The sequence below is a fragment of the Oncorhynchus clarkii genome, chromosome 33 (assembly GCF_045791955.1).
Source record: "Oncorhynchus clarkii lewisi isolate Uvic-CL-2024 chromosome 33, UVic_Ocla_1.0, whole genome shotgun sequence".
Lineage (NCBI taxonomy): Eukaryota > Metazoa > Chordata > Actinopteri > Salmoniformes > Salmonidae > Oncorhynchus > Oncorhynchus clarkii.
This window is the reverse complement of record NC_092179.1, coordinates 14210795-14237071: the sequence shown is the minus strand read 5'-3', so window position 1 is coordinate 14237071 and position 26277 is coordinate 14210795. Positions and strand designations below refer to the sequence as shown.

At 44.8% G+C, this 26277-nt stretch overlaps 1 protein-coding gene across 1 annotated transcript in view; it reads right to left on the bottom strand.

Moving 5' to 3' along the window:
• The window catches only part of LOC139393271 (protein O-mannosyl-transferase TMTC1-like), a 115543-nt gene that overhangs the window by 36611 nt on the left and 52655 nt on the right, over nt 1-26277 (bottom strand). The window contains exons 7-8 of the mRNA XM_071141774.1: nt 25781-25970; nt 15628-15749 (exon numbers count right to left, since the gene is read on the bottom strand). Of these exons, the coding sequence (XP_070997875.1) occupies nt 15628-15749; nt 25781-25970 (312 nt within the window). The remainder of the gene's footprint in view (nt 1-15627; nt 15750-25780; nt 25971-26277) is intronic.

Here is a 26277-nt window from a genome sequence, read left to right as displayed (position 1 = left end):
TGTCGAGCTGTGAGTGGGCGATATTAAACCCTGGGATGGGGAACCTGTCTGCATTGGAAATCACTACTAATCCTGCACTCAGCTACGCAGATGACTCAGGGAAAGTCCCCTGCAGACCCGAGCAAGGAAAGATTAGCAGAATAAATAGTTAGAGGGATGGAGAGAGGGAGGAGGCGAGGGGTGGAGAGAGGGAGAGAAGGAGGGAGGGGGAATTTAAAAAATTAGAGTTAGGCTGAGTTAGGGGGTAGGAGGAGGTCAAATGGGGATATAGAGCAGGAGAACACCTCTTGTATGAGCATAAACCTCCCTAAAGCAACAATGTCCACTAAAGACTACATTTAGATGGAAGTGTAAACCCTGTGCACAGACATGTGTCTGGACTACATTTAGATGGAAGTGTAAACCCTGTGCTCAGACATGTGTCTGGACTACATTTAGATGGAAGTGTAAACCCTGTGCACAGACATGTGTCTGGACTACATTTAGATGGAAGTGTAAACCCTGATCACAGTCATGTGTCTGGACTACATTTAGATGGAAGTGTAAACCCTGTGCACAGACATGTGTCTGGACTACATTTAGATGGAAGTGTAAACCCTGTGCACAGTCATGTGTCTGGACTACATTTAGATGGAAGTGTAAACCCTGTGCACAGCCATGTGTCTGGACTACATTTAGATGGAAGTGTAAACCCTGATCACAGTCATGTGTCTGGACTACATTTAGATGGAAGTGTAAACCCTGATCACAGCCATGTGTCTGGACTACATTTAGATGGAAGTGTAAACCCTGTACACAGCCATGTGTCTGGACTACATTTAGATGGAAGTGTAAACCCTGTGCCCAGACATGTGTCTGGACTACATTTAGATGGAAGTGTAAACCCTGTGCCCAGACATGTGTCTGGACTACATTTAGATGGAAGTGTAAACCCTGTGCACAGTCATGTGTCTGGACTACATTTAGATGGAAGTGTAAACCCTGATCACAGTCATGTGTCTGGACTACATTTAGATGGAAGTGTAAACCCTGATCACAGTCATGTGTATGGACTACATTTAGATGGAAGTGTAAACCCTGATCACAGTCATGTGTCTGGACTACATTTAGATGGAAGTGTAAACCCTGTACACAGTCATGTGTCTGGACTACATTTAGATGGAAGTGTAAACCCTGATCACAGTCATGTGTCTGGACTACATTTAGATGGAAGTGTAAACCCTGATCACAGTCATGTGTCTCGACTACATTTAGATGGAAGTGTAAACCCTGATCACAGCCATGTGTCTGGACTACATTTAGATGGAAGTGAAAACCCTGTGCACAGCCATGTGTCTGGACTACATTTAGATGGAAGTGTAAACCCTGTGCTCAGACATGTGTCTGGACTACATTTAGATGGAAGTGTAAACCCTGTGCACAGTCATGTGTCTGGATTACATTTAGATGGAAGTGTAAACCCTGTGCTCAGACATGTGTCTGGACTACATTTAGATGGAAGTGTAAACCCTGATCACAGCCATGTGTCTGGACTACATTTAGATGGACGTGTAAACCCTGATCACAGTCATGTGTCTGGACTACATTTAGATGGAAGTGTAAACCCTGATCACAGCCATGTGTCTGGACTACATTTAGATGGAAGTGTAAACCCTGTGCACAGCCATGTGTCTGGACTACATTTAGATGGAAGTGTAAACCCTGTGCTCAGACATGTGTCTGGACTACATTTAGATGGAAGTGTAAACCCTGTGCACAGACATGTGTCTGGACTACATTTAGATGGAAGTGTAAACCCTGTGCTCAGACATGTGTCTGGACTACATTTAGATGGAAGTGTAAACCCTGTGCTCAGACATGTGTCTGGACTACATTTAGATGGAAGTGTAAACCCTGATCACAGTCATGTGTCTGGACTACATTTAGATGGAAGTGTAAACCCTGTGCACAGTCATGTGTCTGGACTACATTTAGATGGAAGTGTAAACCCTGTGCACAGCCATGTGTCTGGACTACATTTAGATGGAAGTGTAAACCCTGTGCACAGTCATGTGTCTGGACTACATTTAGATGGAAGTGTAAACCCTGATCACAGCCATGTGTCTGGACTACATTTAGATGGAAGTGTAAACCCTGTGCTCAGACATGTGTCTGGACTACATTTAGATGGAAGTGTAAACCCTGATCACAGTCATGTGTCTGGACTACATTTAGATGGAAGTGTAAACCCTGTACACAGACATGTGTCTGGACTACATTTAGATGGAAGTGTAAACCCTGATCACAGCCATGTGTCTGGACTACATTTAGATGGAAGTGAAAACCCTGTGCACAGCCATGTGTCTGGACTACATTTAGATGGAAGTGTAAACCCTGTGCTCAGACATGTGTCTGGACTACATTTAGATGGAAGTGTAAACCCTGTGCACAGTCATGTGTCTGGACTACATTTAGATGGAAGTGTAAACCCTGTGCTCAGACATGTGTCTGGACTACATTTAGATGGAAGTGTAAACCCTGTGCACAGACATGTGTCTGGACTACATTTAGATGGAAGTGTAAACCCTGTGCTCAGACATGTGTCTGGACTACATTTAGATGGAAGTGTAAACCCTGTGCTCAGACATGTGTCTGGACTACATTTAGATGGAAGTGTAAACCCTGATCACAGTCATGTGTCTGGACTACATTTAGATGGAAGTGTAAACCCTGTGCACAGTCATGTGTCTGGACTACATTTAGATGGAAGTGTAAACCCTGTGCACAGCCATGTGTCTGGACTACATTTAGATGGAAGTGTAAACCCTGTGCACAGTCATGTGTCTGGACTACATTTAGATGGAAGTGTAAACCCTGATCACAGCCATGTGTCTGGACTACATTTAGATGGAATTGTAAACCCTGTGCTCAGACATGTGTCTGGACTACATTTAGATGGAAGTGTAAACCCTGATCACAGTCATGTGTCTGGACTACATTTAGATGGAAGTGTAAACCCTGTACACAGACATGTGTCTGGACTACATTTAGATGGAAGTGAAAACCCTGTGCACAGTCATGTGTCTGGACTACATTTAGATGGAAGTGTAAACCCTGTACACAGACATGTGTCTGGACTACATTTAGATGGAAGTGTAAACCCTGATCACAGCCATGTGTCTGGACTACATTTAGATGGAAGTGTAAACCCTGTACATAGACATGTGTCTGGACTACATTTAGATGGAAGTGTAAACCCTGATCACAGCCATGTGTCTGGACTACATTTAGATGGAAGTGTAAACCCTGATCACAGTCATGTGTCTGGACTACATTTAGATGGAAGTGTAAACCCTGATCACAGTCATGTGTCTGGACTACATTTAGATGGAAGTGTAAACCCTGTGCTCAGACATGTGTCTGGACTACATTTAGATGGAAGTGTAAACCCTGTGCACAGTCATGTGTCTGGACTACATTTAGATGGAAGTGTAAACCCTGATCACAGTCATGTGTCTGGACTACATTTAGATGGAAGTGTAAACCCTGTGCTCAGACATGTGTCTGGACTACATTTAGATGGAAGTGTAAACCCTGTGCACAGTCATGTGTCTGGACTACATTTAGATGGAAGTGTAAACCCTGATCACAGTCATGTGTCTGGACTACATTTAGATGGAAGTGTAAACCCTGATCACAGCCATGTGTCTGGACTACATTTAGATGGAAGTGTAAAACCCTGTGCACAGCCATGTGTCTGGACTACATTTAGATGGAAGTGTAAACCCTGTGCTCAGACATGTGTCTGGACTACATTTAGATGGAAGTGTAAACCCTGTGCACAGTCATGTGTCTGGACTACATTTAGATGGAAGTGTAAACCCTGTGCTCAGACATGTGTCTGGACTACATTTAGATGGAAGTGTAAACCCTGATCACAGCCATGTGTCTGGACTACATTTAGATGGACGTGTAAACCCTGATCACAGTCATGTGTCTGGACTACATTTAGATGGAAGTGTAAACCCTGTGCACAGCCATGTGTCTGGACTACATTTAGATGGAAGTGTAAACCCTGTGCACAGACATGTGTCTGGACTACATTTAGATGGAAGTGTAAACCCTGTGCTCAGACCCTGTGCTCATGTGTCTGGACTACATTTAGATGGAAGTGTAAACCCTGTGCTCAGACATGTGTCTGGACTACATTTAGATGGAAGTGTAAACCCTGATCACAGTCATGTGTCTGGACTACATTTAGATGGAAGTGTAAACCCTGTGCACAGTCATGTGTCTGGACTACATTTAGATGGAAGTGTAAACCCTGTGCACAGCCATGTGTCTGGACTACATTTAGATGGAAGTGTAAACCCTGTGCACAGTCATGTGTCTGGACTACATTTAGATGGAAGTGTAAACCCTGATCACAGCCATGTGTCTGGACTACATTTAGATGGAAGTGTAAACCCTGTGCTCAGACATGTGTCTGGACTACATTTAGATGGAAGTGTAAACCCTGATCACAGTCATGTGTCTGGACTACATTTAGATGGAAGTGTAAACCCTGTGCACAGTCATGTGTCTGGACTACATTTAGATGGAAGTGTAAACCCTGTGCACAGCCATGTGTCTGGACTACATTTAGATGGAAGTGTAAACCCTGTGCACAGTCATGTGTCTGGACTACATTTAGATGGAAGTGTAAACCCTGATCACAGCCATGTGTCTGGACTACATTTAGATGGAAGTGTAAACCCTGTGCTCAGACATGTGTCTGGACTACATTTAGATGGAAGTGTAAACCCTGATCACAGTCATGTGTCTGGACTACATTTAGATGGAAGTGTAAACCCTGTACACAGACATGTGTCTGGACTACATTTAGATGGAAGTGTAAACCCTGATCACAGCCATGTGTCTGGACTACATTTAGATGGAAGTGAAAACCCTGTGCACAGCCATGTGTCTGGACTACATTTAGATGGAAGTGTAAACCCTGTGCTCAGACATGTGTCTGGACTACATTTAGATGGAAGTGTAAACCCTGTGCACAGTCATGTGTCTGGACTACATTTAGATGGAAGTGTAAACCCTGTGCTCAGACATGTGTCTGGACTACATTTAGATGGAAGTGTAAACCCTGTGCACAGACATGTGTCTGGACTACATTTAGATGGAAGTGTAAACCCTGTGCTCAGACTACATTTAGATGGAAGTGTAAACATGTGTCTGGACTACATTTAGATGGAAGTGTAAACCCTGTGCTCAGACATGTGTCTGGACTACATTTAGATGGAAGTGTAAACCCTGATCACAGTCATGTGTCTGGACTACATTTAGATGGAAGTGTAAACCCTGTGCACAGTCATGTGTCTGGACTACATTTAGATGGAAGTGTAAACCCTGTGCACAGCCATGTGTCTGGACTACATTTAGATGGAAGTGTAAACCCTGTGCACAGTCATGTGTCTGGACTACATTTAGATGGAAGTGTAAACCCTGATCACAGCCATGTGTCTGGACTACATTTAGATGGAATTGTAAACCCTGTGCTCAGACATGTGTCTGGACTACATTTAGATGGAAGTGTAAACCCTGATCACAGTCATGTGTCTGGACTACATTTAGATGGAAGTGTAAACCCTGTACACAGACATGTGTCTGGACTACATTTAGATGGAAGTGAAAACCCTGTGCACAGTCATGTGTCTGGACTACATTTAGATGGAAGTGTAAACCCTGTACACAGACATGTGTCTGGACTACATTTAGATGGAAGTGTAAACCCTGATCACAGCCATGTGTCTGGACTACATTTAGATGGAAGTGTAAACCCTGTACATAGACATGTGTCTGGACTACATTTAGATGGAAGTGTAAACCCTGATCACAGCCATGTGTCTGGACTACATTTAGATGGAAGTGTAAACCCTGATCACAGTCATGTGTCTGGACTACATTTAGATGGAAGTGTAAACCCTGATCACAGTCATGTGTCTGGACTACATTTAGATGGAAGTGTAAACCCTGTGCTCAGACATGTGTCTGGACTACATTTAGATGGAAGTGTAAACCCTGTGCACAGTCATGTGTCTGGACTACATTTAGATGGAAGTGTAAACCCTGATCACAGTCATGTGTCTGGACTACATTTAGATGGAAGTGTAAACCCTGTGCTCAGACATGTGTCTGGACTACATTTAGATGGAAGTGTAAACCCTGTGCACAGTCATGTGTCTGGACTACATTTAGATGGAAGTGTAAACCCTGATCACAGTCATGTGTCTGGACTACATTTAGATGGAAGTGTAAACCCTGATCACAGCCATGTGTCTGGACTACATTTAGATGGAAGTGAAAACCCTGTGCACAGCCATGTGTCTGGACTACATTTAGATGGAAGTGTAAACCCTGTGCTCAGACATGTGTCTGGACTACATTTAGATGGAAGTGTAAACCCTGTGCACAGTCATGTGTCTGGACTACATTTAGATGGAAGTGTAAACCCTGTGCTCAGACATGTGTCTGGACTACATTTAGATGGAAGTGTAAACCCTGATCACAGCCATGTGTCTGGACTACATTTAGATGGACGTGTAAACCCTGATCACAGTCATGTGTCTGGACTACATTTAGATGGAAGTGTAAACCCTGATCACAGCCATGTGTCTGGACTACATTTAGATGGAAGTGTAAACCCTGTGCACAGACATGTGTCTGGACTACATTTAGATGGAAGTGTAAACCCTGTGCTCAGACATGTGTCTGGACTACATTTAGATGGAAGTGTAAACCCTGTGCTCAGACATGTGTCTGGACTACATTTAGATGGAAGTGTAAACCCTGATCACAGTCATGTGTCTGGACTACATTTAGATGGAAGTGTAAACCCTGTGCACAGTCATGTGTCTGGACTACATTTAGATGGAAGTGTAAACCCTGTGCACAGCCATGTGTCTGGACTACATTTAGATGGAAGTGTAAACCCTGTGCACAGTCATGTGTCTGGACTACATTTAGATGGAAGTGTAAACCCTGATCACAGCCATGTGTCTGGACTACATTTAGATGGAAGTGTAAACCCTGTGCTCAGACATGTGTCTGGACTACATTTAGATGGAAGTGTAAACCCTGATCACAGTCATGTGTCTGGACTACATTTAGATGGAAGTGTAAACCCTGTACACAGACATGTGTCTGGACTACATTTAGATGGAAGTGAAAACCCTGTGCACAGTCATGTGTCTGGACTACATTTAGATGGAAGTGTAAACCCTGTACACAGACATGTGTCTGGACTACATTTAGATGGAAGTGTAAACCCTGATCACAGCCATGTGTCTGGACTACATTTAGATGGAAGTGTAAACCCTGTACACAGACATGTGTCTGGACTACATTTAGATGGAAGTGTAAACCCTGATCACAGCCATGTGTCTGGACTACATTTAGATGGAAGTGTAAACCCTGATCACAGTCATGTGTCTGGACTACATTTAGATGGAAGTGTAAACCCTGATCACAGTCATGTGTCTGGACTACATTTAGATGGAAGTGTAAACCCTGATCACAGTCATGTGTCTGGACTACATTTAGATGGAAGTGTAAACCCTGTGCTCAGACATGTGTCTGGACTACATTTAGATGGAAGTGTAAACCCTGTGCACAGTCATGTGTCTGGACTACATTTAGATGGAAGTGTAAACCCTGTGCTCAGACATGTGTCTGGACTACATTTAGATGGAAGTGTAAACCCTGATCACAGCCATGTGTCTGGACTACATTTAGATGGACGTGTAAACCCTGATCACAGTCATGTGTCTGGACTACATTCTGGATTTAGATGGAAGTGTAAACCCTGATCACAGCCATGTGTCTGGACTACATTTAGATGGAAGTGTAAACCCTGTGCACAGACATGTGTCTGGACTACATTTAGATGGAAGTGTAAACCCTGTGCACAGACATGTGTCTGGACTACATTTAGATGGAAGTGTAAACCCTGTGCTCAGACATGTGTCTGGACTACATTTAGATCATGTGAAGTGATAAACCCTGTGCACAGACATGTGTCTGGACTACATTTAGATGGAAGTGTAAACCCACAGTGTACATTTAGATGGAAGTGTAAACCCTGATCACAGTCATGTGTCTGGACTACAGATCATGTGTCTGGACTACATTTAGATGGAAGTGTAAACCCTGTGCTCAGACATGTGTCTGGACTACATTTAGACAGTCATGTGTCTGGACTACATTTAGAGATGGAAGTGTAAACCCTGATCAAATGTGTCTGGACCCTGATCACAGTACATTTAGATGGACGTGTAAACACAGATGGAAGTGTAAACCCTGTGTGTCTGGACTACATTTAGATGGAAGTGTAAACCCTGTGCTCAGACATGTGTCTGGACTACATTTAGATGGAAGTGTAAACCCTGTGCACAGTCATGTGTCTGGACTACATTTAGATGGAAGTGTAAACCCTGATCACAGCCATGTGTCTGGACTACATTTAGATGGAAGTGTAAACCCTGTGCTCAGACATGTGTCTGGACTACATTTAGATGGAAGTGTAAACCCTGATCACAGTCATGTGTCTGGACTACATTTAGATGGAAGTGTAAACCCTGTGTGTGTCTGGACTACATTTAGATGGAAGTGTAAACCCTGTACACAGACATGTGTCTGGACTACATTTAGATGGAAGTGAAAACCCTGTGCACAGTCATGTGTCTGGACTACATTTAGATGGAAGTGTAAACCCTGTACACAGACATGTGTCTGGACTACATTTAGATGGAAGTGTAAACCCTGATCACAGCACACAGACATGTGTCTGGACTACATTTAGATGGAAGTGTAAACCCTGTACACAGACATGTGTCTGGACTACATTTAGATGGAAGTGTAAACCCTGTGTCACAGCCATGTGTCTGGACTACATTTAGATGGAAGTGTAAACCCTGATCACAGTCATGTGTCTGGACTACATTTAGATGGAAGTGTAAACCCTGATCACAGTCATGTGTCTGGACTACATTTAGATGGAAGTGTAAACCCTGTGCACAGACATGTGTCTGGACTACATTTAGATGGAAGTGTAAACCCTGTGCTCATCACAGCCATGTGTCTGGACTACATTTAGATGGAAGTGTAAACCCTGATCACAGTCATGTGTCTGGACTACATTTAGATGGAAGTGTAAACCCTGATCACAGTCATGTGTCTGGACTACATTTAGATGGAAGTGTAAACCCTGATCACAGTCATGTGTCTGGACTACATTTAGATGGAAGTGTAAACCCTGATCACAGTCATGTGTCTGGACTACATTTAGATGGAAGTGTAAACCCTGTGCTCAGACATGTGTCTGGACTACATTTAGATGGAAGTGTAAACCCTGTGCACAGTCATGTGTCTGGACTACATTTAGATGGAAGTGTAAACCCTGTGCTCAGACATGTGTCTGGACTACATTTAGATGGAAGTGTAAACCCTGATCACAGCCATGTGTCTGGACTACATTTAGATGGAAGTGTAAACCCTGATCACAGTCATGTGTCTGGACTACATTTAGATGGACGTGTAAACCCTGATCACAGTCATGTGTCTGGACTACGTTTAGATGGAAGTGTAAACCCTGATCACAGCCATGTGTCTGGACTACATTTAGATGGAAGTGTAAACCCTGTGCACAGCCATGTGTCTGGACTACATTTAGATGGAAGTGTAAACCCTGTGCTCAGACATGTGTCTGGACTACATTTAGATGGAAGTGTAAACCCTGTGCACAGACATGTGTCTGGACTACATTTAGATGGAAGTGTAAACCCTGTGCTCAGACATGTGTCTGGACTACATTTAGATGGAAGTGTAAACCCTGTGCTCAGACATGTGTCTGGACTACATTTAGATGGAAGTGTAAACCCTGTGCTCAGACATGTGTCTGGACTACATTTAGATGGAAGTGTAAACCCTGGATGTGTCTGGACTACATTTAGATGGAAGTGTAAACCCTGTGCACAGCATGTGTCTGGACTACATTTAGATGGAAGTGTAAACCCTGTGCACAGCCATGTGTCTGGACTACATTTAGATGGAAGTGTAAACCCTGATCACAGCCATGTGTCTGGACTACATTTAGATGGAAGTGTAAACCCTGTACACAGACATGTGTCTGGACTACATTTAGATGGAAGTGAAAACCCTGTGCACAGTCATGTGTCTGGACTACATTTAGATGGAAGTGTAAACCCTGTACACAGACATGTGTCTGGACTACATTTAGATGGAAGTGTAAACCCTGATCACAGCCATGTGTCTGGACTACATTTAGATGGAAGTGTAAACCCTGTACACAGACATGTGTCTGGACTACATTTAGATGGAAGTGTAAACCCTGATCACAGTCATGTGTCTGGACTACATTTAGATGGAAGTGTAAACCCTGTCACAGCAGTGTCTGGACATGTGTCTGTACACAGACTGTGTCTGGACATTTAGATGGAAGTGTAAACCCTGTACACAGACATGTGTCTGGACTACATTTAGATGGAAGTGTAAACCCTGATCACAGCCATGTGTCTGGACTACATTTAGATGGAAGTGTAAACCCTGATCACAGTCATGTGTCTGGACTACATTTAGATGGAAGTGTAAACCCTGATCACAGTCATGTGTCTGGACTACATTTAGATGGAAGTGTAAACCCTGTACACAGACATGTGTCTGGACTACATTTAGATGGAAGTGTAAACACTGTGCACAGCCATGTGTCTGGACTACAGATGGAAGTGTAAACATGTGTCTGGACTACATTTAGATGGAAGTGTAAACCCTGTGCACAGCCATGTGTCTGGACTACATTTAGATGGAAGTGTAAACCCTGTGCTCAGACATGTGTCTGGACTACATTTAGATGGAAGTGTAAACCCTGTGCTCAGACATGTGTCTGGACTACATTTAGATGGAAGTGTAAACCCTGTACACAGACATGTGTCTGGACTACATTTAGATGGAAGTGAAAACCCTGATCACAGTCATGTGTCTGGACTACATTTAGATGGAAGTGTAAACCCTGTGCTCAGACATGTGTCTGGACTACATTTAGATGGAAGTGTAAACCCTGTACACAGACATGTGTCTGGACTACATTTAGATGGAAGTGAAAACCCTGATCACAGTCATGTGTCTGGACTACATTTAGATGGAAGTGTAAACCCTGTGCTCAGACATGTGTCTGGACTACATTTAGATGGAAGTGTAAACCCTGTGCACAGTCATGTGTCTGGACTACATTTAGATGGAAGTGTAAACCCTGTACACAGACATGTGTCTGGACTACATTTAGATGGAAGTGTAAACCCTGATCACAGTCATGTGTCTGGACTACATTTAGATGGAAGTGTAAACCCTGTGCTCAGACATGTGTCTGGACTACATTTAGATGGAAGTGTAAACCCTGTGCACAGCCATGTGTCTGGACTACATTTAGATGGAAGTGTAAACCCTGATCACAGTCATGTGTCTGGACTACATTTAGATGGAAGTGTAAACCCTGATCACAGTCATGTGTCTGGACTACATTTAGATGGAAGTGTAAACCCTGTACACAGACATGTGTCTGGACTACATTTAGATGGAAGTGTAAACACTGTGCACAGCCATGTGTCTGGACTACATTTAGATGGAAGTGTAAACCCTGTGCACAGCCATGTGTCTGGACTACATTTAGATGGAAGTGTAAACCCTGTGCACAGCCATGTGTCTGGACTACATTTAGATGGAAGTGTAAACCCTGTGCTCAGACATGTGTCTGGACTACATTTAGATGGAAGTGTAAACCCTGTGCTCAGACATGTGTCTGGACTACATTTAGATGGAAGTGTAAACCCTGTACACAGACATGTGTCTGGACTACATTTAGATGGAAGTGAAAACCCTGATCACAGTCATGTGTCTGGACTACATTTAGATGGAAGTGTAAACCCTGTGCTCAGACATGTGTCTGGACTACATTTAGATGGAAGTGTAAACCCTGTACACAGACATGTGTCTGGACTACATTTAGATGGAAGTGAAAACCCTGATCACAGTCATGTGTCTGGACTACATTTAGATGGAAGTGTAAACCCTGTGCTCAGACATGTGTCTGGACTACATTTAGATGGAAGTGTAAACCCTGTGCACAGTCATGTGTCTGGACTACATTTAGATGGAAGTGTAAACCCTGTACACAGACATGTGTCTGGACTACATTTAGATGGAAGTGTAAACCCTGATCACAGTCATGTGTCTGGACTACATTTAGATGGAAGTGTAAACCCTGTGCTCAGACATGTGTCTGGACTACATTTAGATGGAAGTGTAAACCCTGTGCACAGCCATGTGTCTGGACTACATTTAGATGGAAGTGTAAACCCTGATCACAGTCATGTGTCTGGACTACATTTAGATGGAAGTGTAAACCCTGATCACAGTCATGTGTCTGGACTACATTTAGATGGAAGTGTAAACCCTGTACACAGACATGTGTCTGGACTACATTTAGATGGAAGTGAAAACCCTGTGCTCAGACATGTGTCTGGACTACATTTAGATGGAAGTGTAAACCCTGTGCACAGTCATGTGTCTGGACTACATTTAGATGGAAGTGTAAACCCTGTGCTCAGACATGTGTCTGGACTACATTTAGATGGAAGTGTAAACCCTGATCACAGTCATGTGTCTGGACTACATTTAGATGGAAGTGTAAACCCTGTACACAGACATGTGTCTGGACTACATTTAGCCTGACATGTAACACACTGCAGGCAGAGGAAGAGATGAGGGGTCTCTCTTTAGCACCGTCTCATGTTCCCTTTAAATCAATTCCCAGCATGCCCTCTGCCTCGTTGACAAGTATCCCACTGCGCTGGTTATAAGACACACATACTGTACTATACATATACCTGCATGAGATGATACAACACATACACATTGGAAAACGGCTGCATGTTTTCTGTTTGATCAACTCCCCCACAGTACAGGAGGAGGAGTCCCACTCCATTACTCCTCCTATCACAGCATAACCTTCAATGTTATGTCATAATTACGTAAAATGATTTCGCAACGGAAAAAATTTGTTTGCAAAGAGCCAGGCGGCCCAAACTGCATATACCCTGACTCTGCGTGCAATGAACGCAAGAGAAGTGACACAATTCCCTAGTTTAATATTGCCTGCTAACATTAATTTCTTTTAAACTAAATATGCAGATTTAAAAATATATACTTCTGTGTAATGATTTTAAGAAAGGCATTGTGTCACGCCCTGACCATAGAGAGCCCTCGGGGTTCTCTATGGTGTTTTAGGTCAGAGCGTGATGAGGGGGGTTTCTAGCGTTTTTATGCCTATGTTGGTGTAAGTATGGTTCCCAATTGGAGGCAGCTGATGATCGTTGCCTCTAATTGGGGATCCTACTTAGTGTGGTTTGTTTCCCACCTGCTCTCTCTCTCTCTCTCTCTCTATTGATATTTTGTTTAGTGCCTAGGTGTGCTACGAACGGCACGTTCAATTGTTCTTTGTGTTGTTTAAGTTTCACATAAATAAAGAATGTGGAACTCTACTCACGCTGCGCCTTGGTCCACTCATTTCGACCAACGTGACACATTGATGTTTATGGTTAGGTACATTCGTGCAACGATTGTTCTTTTTTCGCAAATGCGCTTTTGTTAAATCATCCACCGTTTGGCAAAGTTGTCTGTCCTTTGTTAGGAAGAAATGGTCTTCACACGGTTCGCAAAGAGCCAGGCGGCACTAACTGCTGCATATACCCTGACTCTGTTGCACAGAACGCAAGAGAAGTGACACCATTTCCCTAGTTAAAATAAATTCATGTTAGCAGGCAATATTAACAAAATATGCAGGTTTAAAAATATATACTTGTGTATTGATTTTAAGAAAGGCTTTGATGTTAATGGTTAGGTACACATTGGTGCAACGACAGTGCTTTTTTCGCGAATGCGCTTGTTAAATCACCCCTTTGGCGAAGTAGGCTGTGATTCAGTGATAAATTAACAGGCACCGCATCGATTATATGCAACGCAGGACAAGCTAGATGAACTAGTAATATCATCAACCATGTGTAGTTAACTAGTGATTATGTTAAGATTGATTGTTTTTTATAAGATACATTTAATGCTAGCTAGCACCTTACCTTGGCTCCTTGCTACACTCGCATAACAGGTAGTCAGCCTGCCACGCAGTCTCCTCGTGGAGTGCAATGTAATCGGCCGTGATCGGTGTCCGAAAATGACGATTACCGATTGTTATGAAAACTTGAAATCGGCCCTAAATAATCGGCCATTCCGATTAATCGGTCGACCTCTAGTCTGTGTGTGTGCCTGTGTGTGTGTGTGTGCCTGTGTGTGTGTGTGCGCGTGCATGCATGTGCAGGCGCGTGTGTTTAAAGGGCAGAGGCCCCCCAAGGGCCACTACGGCCATGATAATCTTACACGCAAATGCACACACGCACACACACGCACACACGCATACACACACACACACACACACACACACACACACACACACACACACACACACACACACACACACACACAGGGACCGGATTAGCAGAAAGAGATGGGGGTAGGCCGTGAGACAGGGAAATTGAAAATGGAAAGTTGAGAGAGTGAGAGAGGAAGAGAAGAAAGAGAGAGAGAGCATTGACAGACAAACAGAATATGATTTTCTTATAAGATATCAGCATCAGGAAAAATAAATAGAAAAATATTATCTGGGAAGCCCTTGAAAGCACTGAAGGAGGAAGGAGCCCTTAGAATGATGCAAGGCAGCGGGAAAGAACAGACAGATGGAGAAAGCAGAGAGAGTAAAGGAGAGAGAGAGCACTTCATAGGAATCCACTACAAGGACGTACCAGAGGCCCTTGACTGAAGTGTGAAGCACAGCAGAAAATAACCTTGTGTGTGTGTGTGTGTGTGTGTGTGTGTGTGTGTGTGTGTGTGTGTGTGTGTGTGTGTGTGTGTGTGTGTGTGTGTGTGTGTGTGTGTGTGTGTGTGCGATCCTCTCTCCATATGTTCAATCACTCACTCGTACACACTCTTGTAAACTCCTGCACACATAAACACACTACGGCTGTCCCCAACTAAAAAATATCTCGGTCGACCGAGAGTCGTCTGTTCCTGGTTGAAATTTTAAAAGTGTATTTTTAAATACATCAACTATATGTAGGCCACTGAGCTCGTCTGATGCTTTAAGCACTGTGAGTAAAAATGAAGACACACAAAGTACTAAAAAGAGGGAGCCAGAGATCAATGTAGCCTAAACAGAAGGGCAAATATCTGGTGCTTCCGCTGCTTGCTGTTTCTGGTCTTTGCAAACAATCAACCAGTCGACTAAAGGGGGTCAGCCCTAAAACACACACACACAAATTCAGTAAGGGCAACCAAGCTAGTCTACACACTACTGCACACAGGAGAATTACACCAGCTCTCTAATTACAAACCATTCAAGCCCAGAGAGGTTTAGAATTAGGAAGACACACACAACATACACATTACCTACAATAACACACACACACACACGCACACGCACACGCACACACACACACACACACACACACACACACACACACACACACAACCCACCTGGGCATGTAGAGGACCCTCTCTGCCACCACGAAGCCCACCCTGAAGAAGAGGTTACTGGCAGGGATGAAGGGAAAGACCAGGAACAACACCCCCAGCAACACCTCCCTATTCTCCAACCTCTACAGAGAGACAGAGGGAGGGGGGGGGGGGGGGGGGGTGCATGGAGAGTGAGAGGGGGGGGGGGTGCATGGAGAGTGAGAGGGGGGAGGGAGGGAAAGAGAGATAGAGGGAGAGAAAGCAAGAGGTGAGAGGTTAGCCCATCCATAGGAAAACCAGAGCCTGCAATTCCCACATTTAATCATCTGTCGCCTTCATGTTGTTTGCAGTAGCACACATGCTGTCCAGTGTTTGAATACATGTCCAGCATGCCCATTTCAAACATCAGTATATCAATGGCAATCATTACACATGTCACGCCCAGTTACTGAGCATATCTGACTGATGCTCTGACATATCGAAGCTGACTGAGTAGACCATTTAGACCCATGAAATTAAAAACTGTTCCTTCATTTTAAATCAACTCTAACCGATTCATTTTTAATAAGAGTGAAAAATCCCTCTGTATTTTTCCATTCTGAACATAGCCGGCGTAGTTGTTAGAACAAACAGAAGCTAATTGGTCTAATGACTGTGCCCTCAGTAATGGCGTTGATTCCCTCGTTAAATTACTGTTCCAAAGCCGCTGCGTCTTGATTAAGCCGCCGGTCCAATCCACGCCCCATTCTCCTGCCGACCACCTAATCACACCGCGGGACGTACTCTACAGCATGAGAACATAGATAGGATCACACACTAGTCAACGACAGACCTACAGACACACACGCGGTAGACACACACACATGGAAGCACACACACACCGGGGGGCTAGATATTATGCCATAGATAGGATCATACAGTCATTAAAAGATGCACACACACTCTCCCTCATTCAACCTTGCTGCTCTAAGCAGTGTGATCCCATACACTAGGCAGTGGAGTGGACCAGTGGATGAACGGGGGAGGTTAGGTTGTTGATAGTATCTCTCCATGTGTCATTGCTTCCCTGTATGTCATTCCAACACAGCCCCTTCAGCCCCTTCATGTCCCCACAGGGACATCCTTTCTGCAATCTCTCTCTCTCTCTCTGCATTCTCTCTCTCTCTGCATTCTCTCTCTCTCTCTTTGCATTCTCTCTCTCTCTCTGCATTCTCTCTCTCTGCATTCTCTCCAACACAGCCCCTTCAGGGGACATCCTTTCTGCATTCTCTCTCTCTCTCTGCATTCTCTCTCTCTCTGCATTCTCTCTCTCTCTCTGTATTCTCTCTCTCTGCATTCTCTCTCTCTCTGCATTCTCTCTCTGCATTCTCTCTCTCTCTCTGCATTCTCTCTCTCTCTCTCTGCATTCTCTCTCTCTCTCTGCATTCTCTCTCTCTCTGCATTCTCTCTCTCCCTCTGCATTCTCTCTCTCTCTGCATTCTCTCTCTCTCTGCATTCTCTCTCTCTCTCTGCATTCTCTCTCTCTCTCTGCATTCTCTCTCTCTCTCTGCATTCTCTCTCTCTCTGCATTCTCTCTCTCTCTGCATTCTCTCTCTCTCTGCATTCTCTCTCTCTGCATTCTCTCTCTCCATCTGCATTCTCTCTCTCCCTCTGCATTCTCTCTCTCTCTGCATTCTCTCTCTCCCTCTACATTCTCTCTCTCCCTCTGCATTCTCTCTCTCTCTGCATTCTCTGTCTCTCTGCATTCTCTCTCTCCGTCTGCATTCTCTCTCTCCCTCTGCATTCTCTCTCTCCCTCTGCATTCTCGCCCCCTCTGCATTCTCTCTCCCTCTGTATTCTCTCTCTCTGCATTCTCTCTCTCTCTGCATTCTCTCTCCCTCTGCATTCTCTCTGTCATTCTGCATTCTCTCTCTCTGCATTCTCTCCCCCTCTGCATTCTCTCTCTCTCTGCATTCTCTCTCCCTCTGCATTCTCTCCCTCTGCATTCTCTCCCTCTGCATTCTCTCTCTCTGCATTCTCTCTCTCTGCATTCTCTCTCTCTGCATTCTCACTCTCTGCATTCTCTCTCTCTCTCTGCATTCTCTCTCTCTCTGCATTCTATCTCTCTGCATTCTCTCTCTCTGCATTCTCTCCCCCTTCTGCATTCTCTCTCCCTCTGCATTCTCTCTCCCTCTGCATTCTCTCTCCCTCTGCATTCTCTCTCTATCTGCATTCTCTCTCTCTCTGCATTCACTCTCTCTGCATTCTCTCTCTCTCTCTATGCATTCTCTCTCCCTCTGCATTCTCTCTCTCCCTCTGCATTCTCTCTCCCTCTGTATTCTCTCTCTCTGCATTCTCTCTCTCTGCATTCTCTCTCTCTCTGCATTCTCTCTCTCTCTGCATTCTCTCCCACCCTCTCTGCATTCAATTCAATTCAATTCAAGGGTGTCACACCCGGACCATAGTTTGCTTTGTATGATTCTATGTTTTGTTTGGTCAGGGTGTGATCTGAGTGGGCATTCTATGTTACATGTCTAGTTTGTCTATTTCTATGTTTGGCCTGATATGGTTCTCAATCAGAGGCAGGTGTTAGTCATTGTCTCTGATTGGGAACCATATTTAGGTAGCCTGTTTGGTGTTGGGTTTTGTGGGTGATTGTTCCTGTCTATGTTAGTGGCTTGTGTCAGCACAGGTCTCAGTTGTAGCGTCACGGTCGTCATTGGTTTATTGTTTTTGTATAGTGTTGCAGTGTTCAGTGTTTTCTTGATTAAAATTCACTATGAACACATACCACGCCGCATTTTGGTCCTCTGATCCTTCTCGCCTCTCCTCTTCAGTAGAAGAGGAGGAAGACCGTGACAAAGGGGCTTTATTGACATGGGAAACATATGTTAACATTGCCAAAGCAAGTGAGGTAGATAATATACAAAAGTGAAATAAACAATAAAAATTTACAGTAAATATTACACATACAGATGTTTTAAAACAATAAAGACATTACAAATGTCATATTATATACAGTGGGATGAACAAGTATTTGATACACTGCCGATTTTTCAGGTTTTCCTACTTACAAAGCATATAGAGGTCTGTAATTTTTATCATAGGTACACTTCAACTGTGAGAGACGGAATCTAAAACAAAAATCCAGAAAGTCACATTGTATGATTTTTAAGTAATTAATTTGCATTTTATTGCACGACATAAGTATTTGATACATCAGAAAAGCAGAACTTAATATTTGGTACAGAAACCTTTGTTTGCAATTACAGAGATCATACGTTTCCTGTAGTTCTTGACCAGGTTTGCACACACTGCAGCAGGGATTTTGGCCCACTCCTCCATACAGACCTTCTCCAGATCCTTCAGGTTTCGGGGCTGTCGCTGGGCAATACGGACTTTCAGCTCCCTCCAAAGATTATCTATTGGGTTCAGGTCTGGAGACTGGCTAGGACACTCCAGGACCTTGAGACGCTTCTTACTCCTCACTCCTTAGTTTCGGGTCGTTGTCATGCTGGAAGACCCAGCCACGACCCATCTTCAATGCTCTTACTGAGGGAAGGAGGTTGTTGGCCAGGATCTCGCGATACATGGCCCCATCCATCCTCCCCTCAATACGGTGCAGTCGTCCTGTCCCCTTTGCAGAAAAGCATCCCCACTCATCCTTCTTCTTCCTCCAAACACTGCGAGTGGAGTTTAGACCAAAAAGCTCAATTTTTGTCTCATCAAACCACATGACCTTCTCCCACTCCTCCTCTGGATCATCCAGATGGTCATTGGCAAACTTCAGACGGGCCTGGACATGCGCTGGCTTGAGCAGGGGGACCTTGCGTGCGCTGCAGGATTTTAATCCATGACTGCGTTGTGTGTTACTAATGGTTTTCTTTGACACTGTGGTCCCAGTTCTCTTCAGGTCATTGACCAGGTCCTGACGTGTAGTTCTGGGCTGATCCCTCACCTTCCTCATGATCATTGATGCCCCACGAGGTGAGATCTTGCATGGAGCCCCAGACCAAGGGTGATTGACCGTCATCTTGAACTTCTTCCATTTTCTAATAATTGCGCCAACAGTTGTTGCCTTCTCACCAAGCTGCTTGCCTATTGTCCTGTAGCCCATCCCAGCCTTGTGCAGGTCTACAATTTTATCCCTGATGTCCTTACACCCTCTCTGGTCTTGGCCATTGTGGAGAGGTTGGAGTCTGTTTGAATGAGTGTGTGGACAGGTGTCTTTTATACAGGTAACGAGTTCAAAAAGGTGCAGTTAATACAGGTAATGAGTGGAGAACAGGGCTTCTTTAAGAAAAACTAACAGGTCTGCGAGAGCTGGAATTCTTATTGGTTGGTTGGTTGATCAAATACTTATGTCATTCAATAAAATGCTAATGAATTACTTAAAAATCATACAATGTGATTTTCTGTATTTTTGTTTTAGATTCCGTCTCTCACAGTTGAAGTGTACCTATGATAAAAATTACAGACCTCTACATGCTTTGTAAGTAGGAAAACCTGCAAAATCGGCAGTGTATCAAATACTTGTTCTCCCTACTGTATATATACAGTGTTGTAACAATGTACAAATGGTTAAAGTACACAAGGGAAAATAAATAAGCATTCTCTCTCTCCCACCCTCTCTGCATTCTCTCCCTCTCTCTGCATTCTTTCTCTCTCTCTCTCTGCACTCTCTCTCTACTCTCTCTCTCTTCCTCTTGTCTGTCCTTTGCTCTCTATCCTCCAATCTCTGCATTCTCTCTCTCTCTCATCTAACCCTCCTCCTCCTCCTCTTCTTTCTTTTCTCGCTGTCCGTCTGAACTCTGCTGTAGAAGAGCGCAATGTCTCAACTGCTTCTCCGTTACCATGGAGACGGCAGCAGGCGCCTGTACAACGTCTGTCACAATTTGTCAGGCGGTGATACAGCTGCTTTAACCTTGCAGACAAACTTCCGCCCTCCACCCTCCTCCTCTCTATCATCTGTTCGTCTCCTCTCTCTCCTCCGCCCTGTCAATCTCTCCATCTCTTTTCCACTCATCTCCTCAGTCCTCTACTCTCTTGTCAACTCTTTCCTTTCCATTCTAAATGTCCTCTAGTTTCCTGTCACTCCTCTCTCTATTCCTCCTCTCTTTTCACTCCACTCCTCTCTTCTCCTCTGTCTTTTCACTCTACTCTCTCTTCTCCTCTCCTCTTTTCTTCCCTTTCCACCATCCCTCCTTTCCTCTCTCCTGCTCTCTCATCCCCGGGTATAGAGGAATACTCTGTGCTACAGCCTAGTGCTCCAGGTGACTATATTGGGTGGTCAGAAACATGGCATCCCTCCCAGATCAGACCCCTTTGGTTCTGGCCTCACATCCGTTAGTCCTTCCCAGTAGAATCCTTCAGAACTGGCCGACTGACATATGTCCCACTCCACACACACTCACCAGCCGTGCCAGGCCAACAGATGGCTAGGCAGTATACACACACACACACACACACACACTCCCGCCCGCCCGCCCGCCCGCCCACCGACAGACAGACAGACAGACAGACAGACAGACAGACAGACAGACAGAGATAATGGGATCCGACCATTCATTTCGAACAGTAAATAGAGCAAATAAACCAACCCTCTCACGAGCAAATAGAGCAAATAAACCAACCCTCTCATGCGCAAATAGAGCAAATAAACCAACCCTCTCACGAGCAAATAGAGCAAATAAACCAACCCTCTCTCGTATTTGTTCCTCTCAGGCTTTCCCTGCCCTCTTTCGTATTTGTTCCTCTCAGGCTTTCCCTGCCCTCTCTCGTACTTGTTCTTCTCAGGCATTCCCTGCCCTCTCTCGTATTTGTTCCTCTCAGGCTTTCCCTGCCCTCTCTCGTACTTGTTCTTCTCAGACTTTCCCTGCCCTCTCTCGTATTTGTTCCTCTCAGGCTTTCCCTGCCCTCTCTCGTACTTGTTCTTCTCAGACTTTCCCTGCCCTCTCTCGTATTTGTTCCTCTCAGGCTTTCCCTGCCCTCTCTCGTACTTGTTCTTCTCAGGCTTTCCCTGCCCTCTCACGTACGTGTTCCTCTCAGGCTTTCCCTGCCCTCTCTCGTACTTGTTCTTCTCAGGCTTTCCCTGCCCTCTCTCGTACTTGTTCTTCTCAGGCTTTCCCTGCCCTCTCTCGTACTTGTTCCTCTCAGGCTTTCCCTGCTCTCTCACGTACTTGTTCCTCTCAGGCTTTCCCTGCCCTCTCTCGTACTTGTTCCTCTCAGGCTTTCCCTGACCTCTCTCGTACTTGTTCCTCTCAGGCTTTCCCTGACCTCTCTCGTACTTGTTCCTCTCAGGCATCCCTGCCCTCTCTCGTACTTGTTCCTCTCAGGCTTTCCCTGCCCTCTCTCGTATTTGTTCCTCTCAGGCATTCTGCTTGAGGTGGTTGTGGGTGATGATACAGACAGTTCTCTCTAGGGGAGGTCATAGGGGTTACAGAGGCAAGTCACACAGATGACATTGTGTGACACTATGGGACATCTCCCAGGGGCCTTTGTAGCATGTCGGGAGTGTGGCGGGAGAGAGGGAGAGAGCGAGAGAGCAAGAGCCAAAGAGACAGGCAGAGAGCGAGGAAGGGAGAAAGCCATTAGACTCATCATTTATCAATAACCTAGCCGCACGCAAACCTCAGCAAAGCAGACCGAGCAAAGTGATGTCAGAGAGCGAGAGACAGGGGAGAGAGGGGGAAAGAGAAGATTGAAACAGGGAGAGAATGACAAAGAAAGCAGTAAAGAAAGAGACAGGTGTGAGAAAGATGGAATTGCTATTGATGCGAATCCTCCATCATGGTAGGACTCGCCTCTCATCAGAAGGTAAATGAATCCTCCATCATGGTAGGACTCACCTCTCATCAGAAGGTAAATGAATCCTCCATCATGGTAGGACTCACCTCTCATCAGAAGGTAAATGAATCCTCCATCATGGTAGGACTCACCTCTCATCAGAAGGTAAATGAATCCTCCATCATGGTAGGACTCACCTCTCATCAGAAGGTAAATGAATCCTCCATCATGGTAGGACTCGCCTCTCATCAGAAGGTAAATGAATCCTCCATCATGGTAGGACTCGCCTCTCATCAGAAGGTAAATTAATCCTCCATCATGGTAGGACTCACCTCTCATCAGAAGGTAAATGAATCCTCCATCATGGTAGGACTCACCTCTCATCAGAAGGTAAATGAATCCTCCATCATGGTAGGACTCACCTCTCATCAGAAGGTAAATGAATCCTCCATAATGGTAGGACTCGCCTCTCATCAGAAGGTAAATGAATCCTCCATCATGGTAGGACTCACCTCTCATCAGAAGGTAAATTAATCCTCCATCATGGTAGGACTCACCTCTCATCAGAAGGTAAATGAATCCTCCATCATGGTAGGACTCACCTCTCATCAGAAGGTAAATGAATCCTCCATCATGGTAGGACTCACCTCTCATCAGAAGGTAAATGAATCCTCCATCATGGTAGGACTCACCTCTCATCAGAAGGTAAATGAATCCTCCATCATGGTAGGACTCACCTCTCATCAGAAGGTAAATGAATCCTCCATCATGGTAGGACTCACCTCTCATCAGAAGGTAAATGAATCCTCCATCATGGTAGGACTCGCCTCTCATCAGAAGGTAAATGAATCCTCCATCATGGTAGGACTCGCCTCTCATCAGAAGGTAAATGAATCCTCCATCATGGTAGGACTCACCTCTCATCAGAAGGTAAATGAATCCTCCATCATGGTAGGACTCACCTCTCATCAGAAGGTAAATGAATCCTCCATCATGGTAGGACTCACCTCTCATCAGAAGGTAAATGAATCCTCCATAATGGTAGGACTCGCCTCTCATCAGAAGGTAAATGAATCCTCCATCATGGTAGGACTCACCTCTCATCAGAAGGTAAATGAATCCTCCATCATGGTAGGACTCACCTCTCATCAGAAGGTAAATGAATCCTCCATCATGGTAGGACTCACCTCTCATCAGAAGGTAAATGAATCCTCCATCATGGTAGGACTCGCCTCTCATCAGAAGGTAAATGAATCCTCCATCATGGTAGGACTCACCTCTCATCAGAAGGTAAATGAATCCTCCATCATGGTAGGACTCACCTCTCATCAGAAGGTAAATGAATCCTCCATCATGGTAGGACTCACCTCTCATCAGAAGGTAAATGAATCCTCCATCATGGTAGGACTCACCTCTCATCAGAAGGTAAATGAATCCTCCATCATGGTAGGACTCACCTCTCATCAGAAGGTAAATTAATCCTCCATCATGGTAGGACTCGCCTCTCATCAGAAGGTAAATGAATCCTCCATCATGGTAGGACTTGCCTCTCATCAGAAGGTAAATGAATCCTCCATAATGGTAGGACTCGCCTCTCATCAGAAGGTAAATTACACTGTGCTGCACATTACTTTACATCTCTCTCTCTCTCTGTCTCGAAATAAAGCCATCGAATCGGTGATAACCTGTCTTCACAACCAATAACACTAACCAGCCTAATGAGTTTACCCCTGTCTGATTAGTGTACAGCAGAATACCACTGCTGTATTGTAAAGTATGAGTCAGCTTCTCCTACAGTAATCCTGTACCCACCCAGCAGGGGCTGGCCAATTAAATGTTCATCTCATTTCCTCACTCTTCCCTGCTAATGGAAAAGTGTTCATGCTCCCTATTCTTCCGCTTTCTCTCTTTTACTCTCCCTCTCTTTCGTACTGCATCTTTCTATCCAGCTTCTCTTCACTTGCATTTGTCTTTCCTCATCTTTCCCTAGCGCACACACACACACACACACACACACACACACACACACACACACACACACACACACACACACACACACACACACACACACACATGACTCCTTTTCAATACACACTCTTTTTCCCATCACTCACACCTGATCACAGAACTCTGTTTGAGTGGGCTGTTCTGGATGACTGGTGTGGAGGCCATGTTAAGGGTAAAGTTCATTGAGAAAAAGTACTTACAGGAGTATTTAGGGTGAATTGCCTTACTCAAGGGCACATACAGATTTTTTTTTAAATCTAGTCAGTTTGGGGATTCGAACCAGCGACCGTTCAGTTACTGACCCAACGCTAAGGCCACCTGCCGCCTAGTTTCACTTCATCCTCTACAAGAAGATCAGCGTATTGAGAAAAGTTACCTCCCAAATTACAGGAAGAGATCAAGAGCTCTCACAATTCTTTCAGCTTGAAACAATTATTCCGACGCAAACTACGGGTAGGACAAGCAGGGTGAAGAGATCAATTTCACAAATGCCATTCGGTGTTGACAGCTGGCAGTAGCAGGCGAGACATCTCTCACTCTGTCTGAGTGGGATGGGGACCAAAGACTCAAAGTCTACTCAATAACGAAGAACGATGCAGTGCACACACTTCTCACACATAATAAGTCTCCTTCTCTAAACACTGCCTGTCACCACGGCAACGCAGAGAAAGTGTGTACTGTATGTTCATGGCATGGGTCGGGCAAATAGCGTGTGCGAGTTTGGTCATCTCCTCTAACAAGAGTGTGGTGTGATTGGAAGGCGAGAGTTTTCATAGCATAGTGTCTATGTTTAGAAACCTGTGAGTATCAATGTGTGAAAGCAAGCCCAGTTCAGAAACCCCTAGCCCCCAACGTAGACTTCCGGGTACTAGACAGATAGAATCAATACGCTGTGTACAACACATTCTGAACATTATACTCTTTCCACATAGACTGACCAGGTGAATCCAGGTGAAATCTAGGATCCCTTATTGATGTCACTTGTTAAATCCACTTCCATCAGTGTAGATGAAGGGGAGGAGACGGGTTAAAGAAGGATTTTTGAAGCCTTGAGACAATTGAAACATGGATTGTGTATGTGAGCCATTCAGAGGATGAATGACAAAATATTTAAGTGCCTTTGAACAGGGTATGGTAGTAGGTGCCAGGTGCACCAGTTTGTGTCAACAACTGCAATGCTGCTGGGTTTTTCACGCTCAACAGTTTCATGTGTGTATCAAGAACGGTCCACCACTCAAAGGACATCCAGCCAATTTGACACAACTTTGGGAAGCATCAGAGTCAACATGGGCCAGCAGCCGTGTGGAACGCTTTCAACACCTTGTAGAGTCCATGCCCCGACAAAACTGAGGCTGTTCTGAGGGGCTGTTCTGAAGGCACCTAATCTCCATGTCCATCTCACCTGTAGCGACATGACACAGTGCAGACAGAGGGCGACCATGACCACTCCCAGCAGCAGGGCGGCGACGTTGCGCATGTCCCACAGTGACTCCACCAGGGGTATACTGCCCACCTGCCAGTCATAACACAGCACCGCGGGAGACAGCAGCAGCCACGCGTTGAACGCCAACAGGTAGCAGTAGGTCAGGAACCTAGAGGGAGAAGACATGAGAAGAGGAAAGAACAGAGGCAAATAGAAAGCGAGAGAGGGTTCAAATGTTAACTCTCGGTCACATTCGTGCATTACATTTACAGGAACTTTAATCACACTGTATTCAATCACACTATGTTGTTGACTGCAAACAGCCATGAAAGAACATCCTGTTCCTGTTCTGTTGGTCATCGTGTCCTCGGTGAGTTTAGATATGGGGTTGTGTCCCAAATGGAACTCTATTCCCTCTGGCGCACTACTGTTGATCAGAGCTCTATGGGCCCTGGTCAAAAAGTAGTGCACTACAA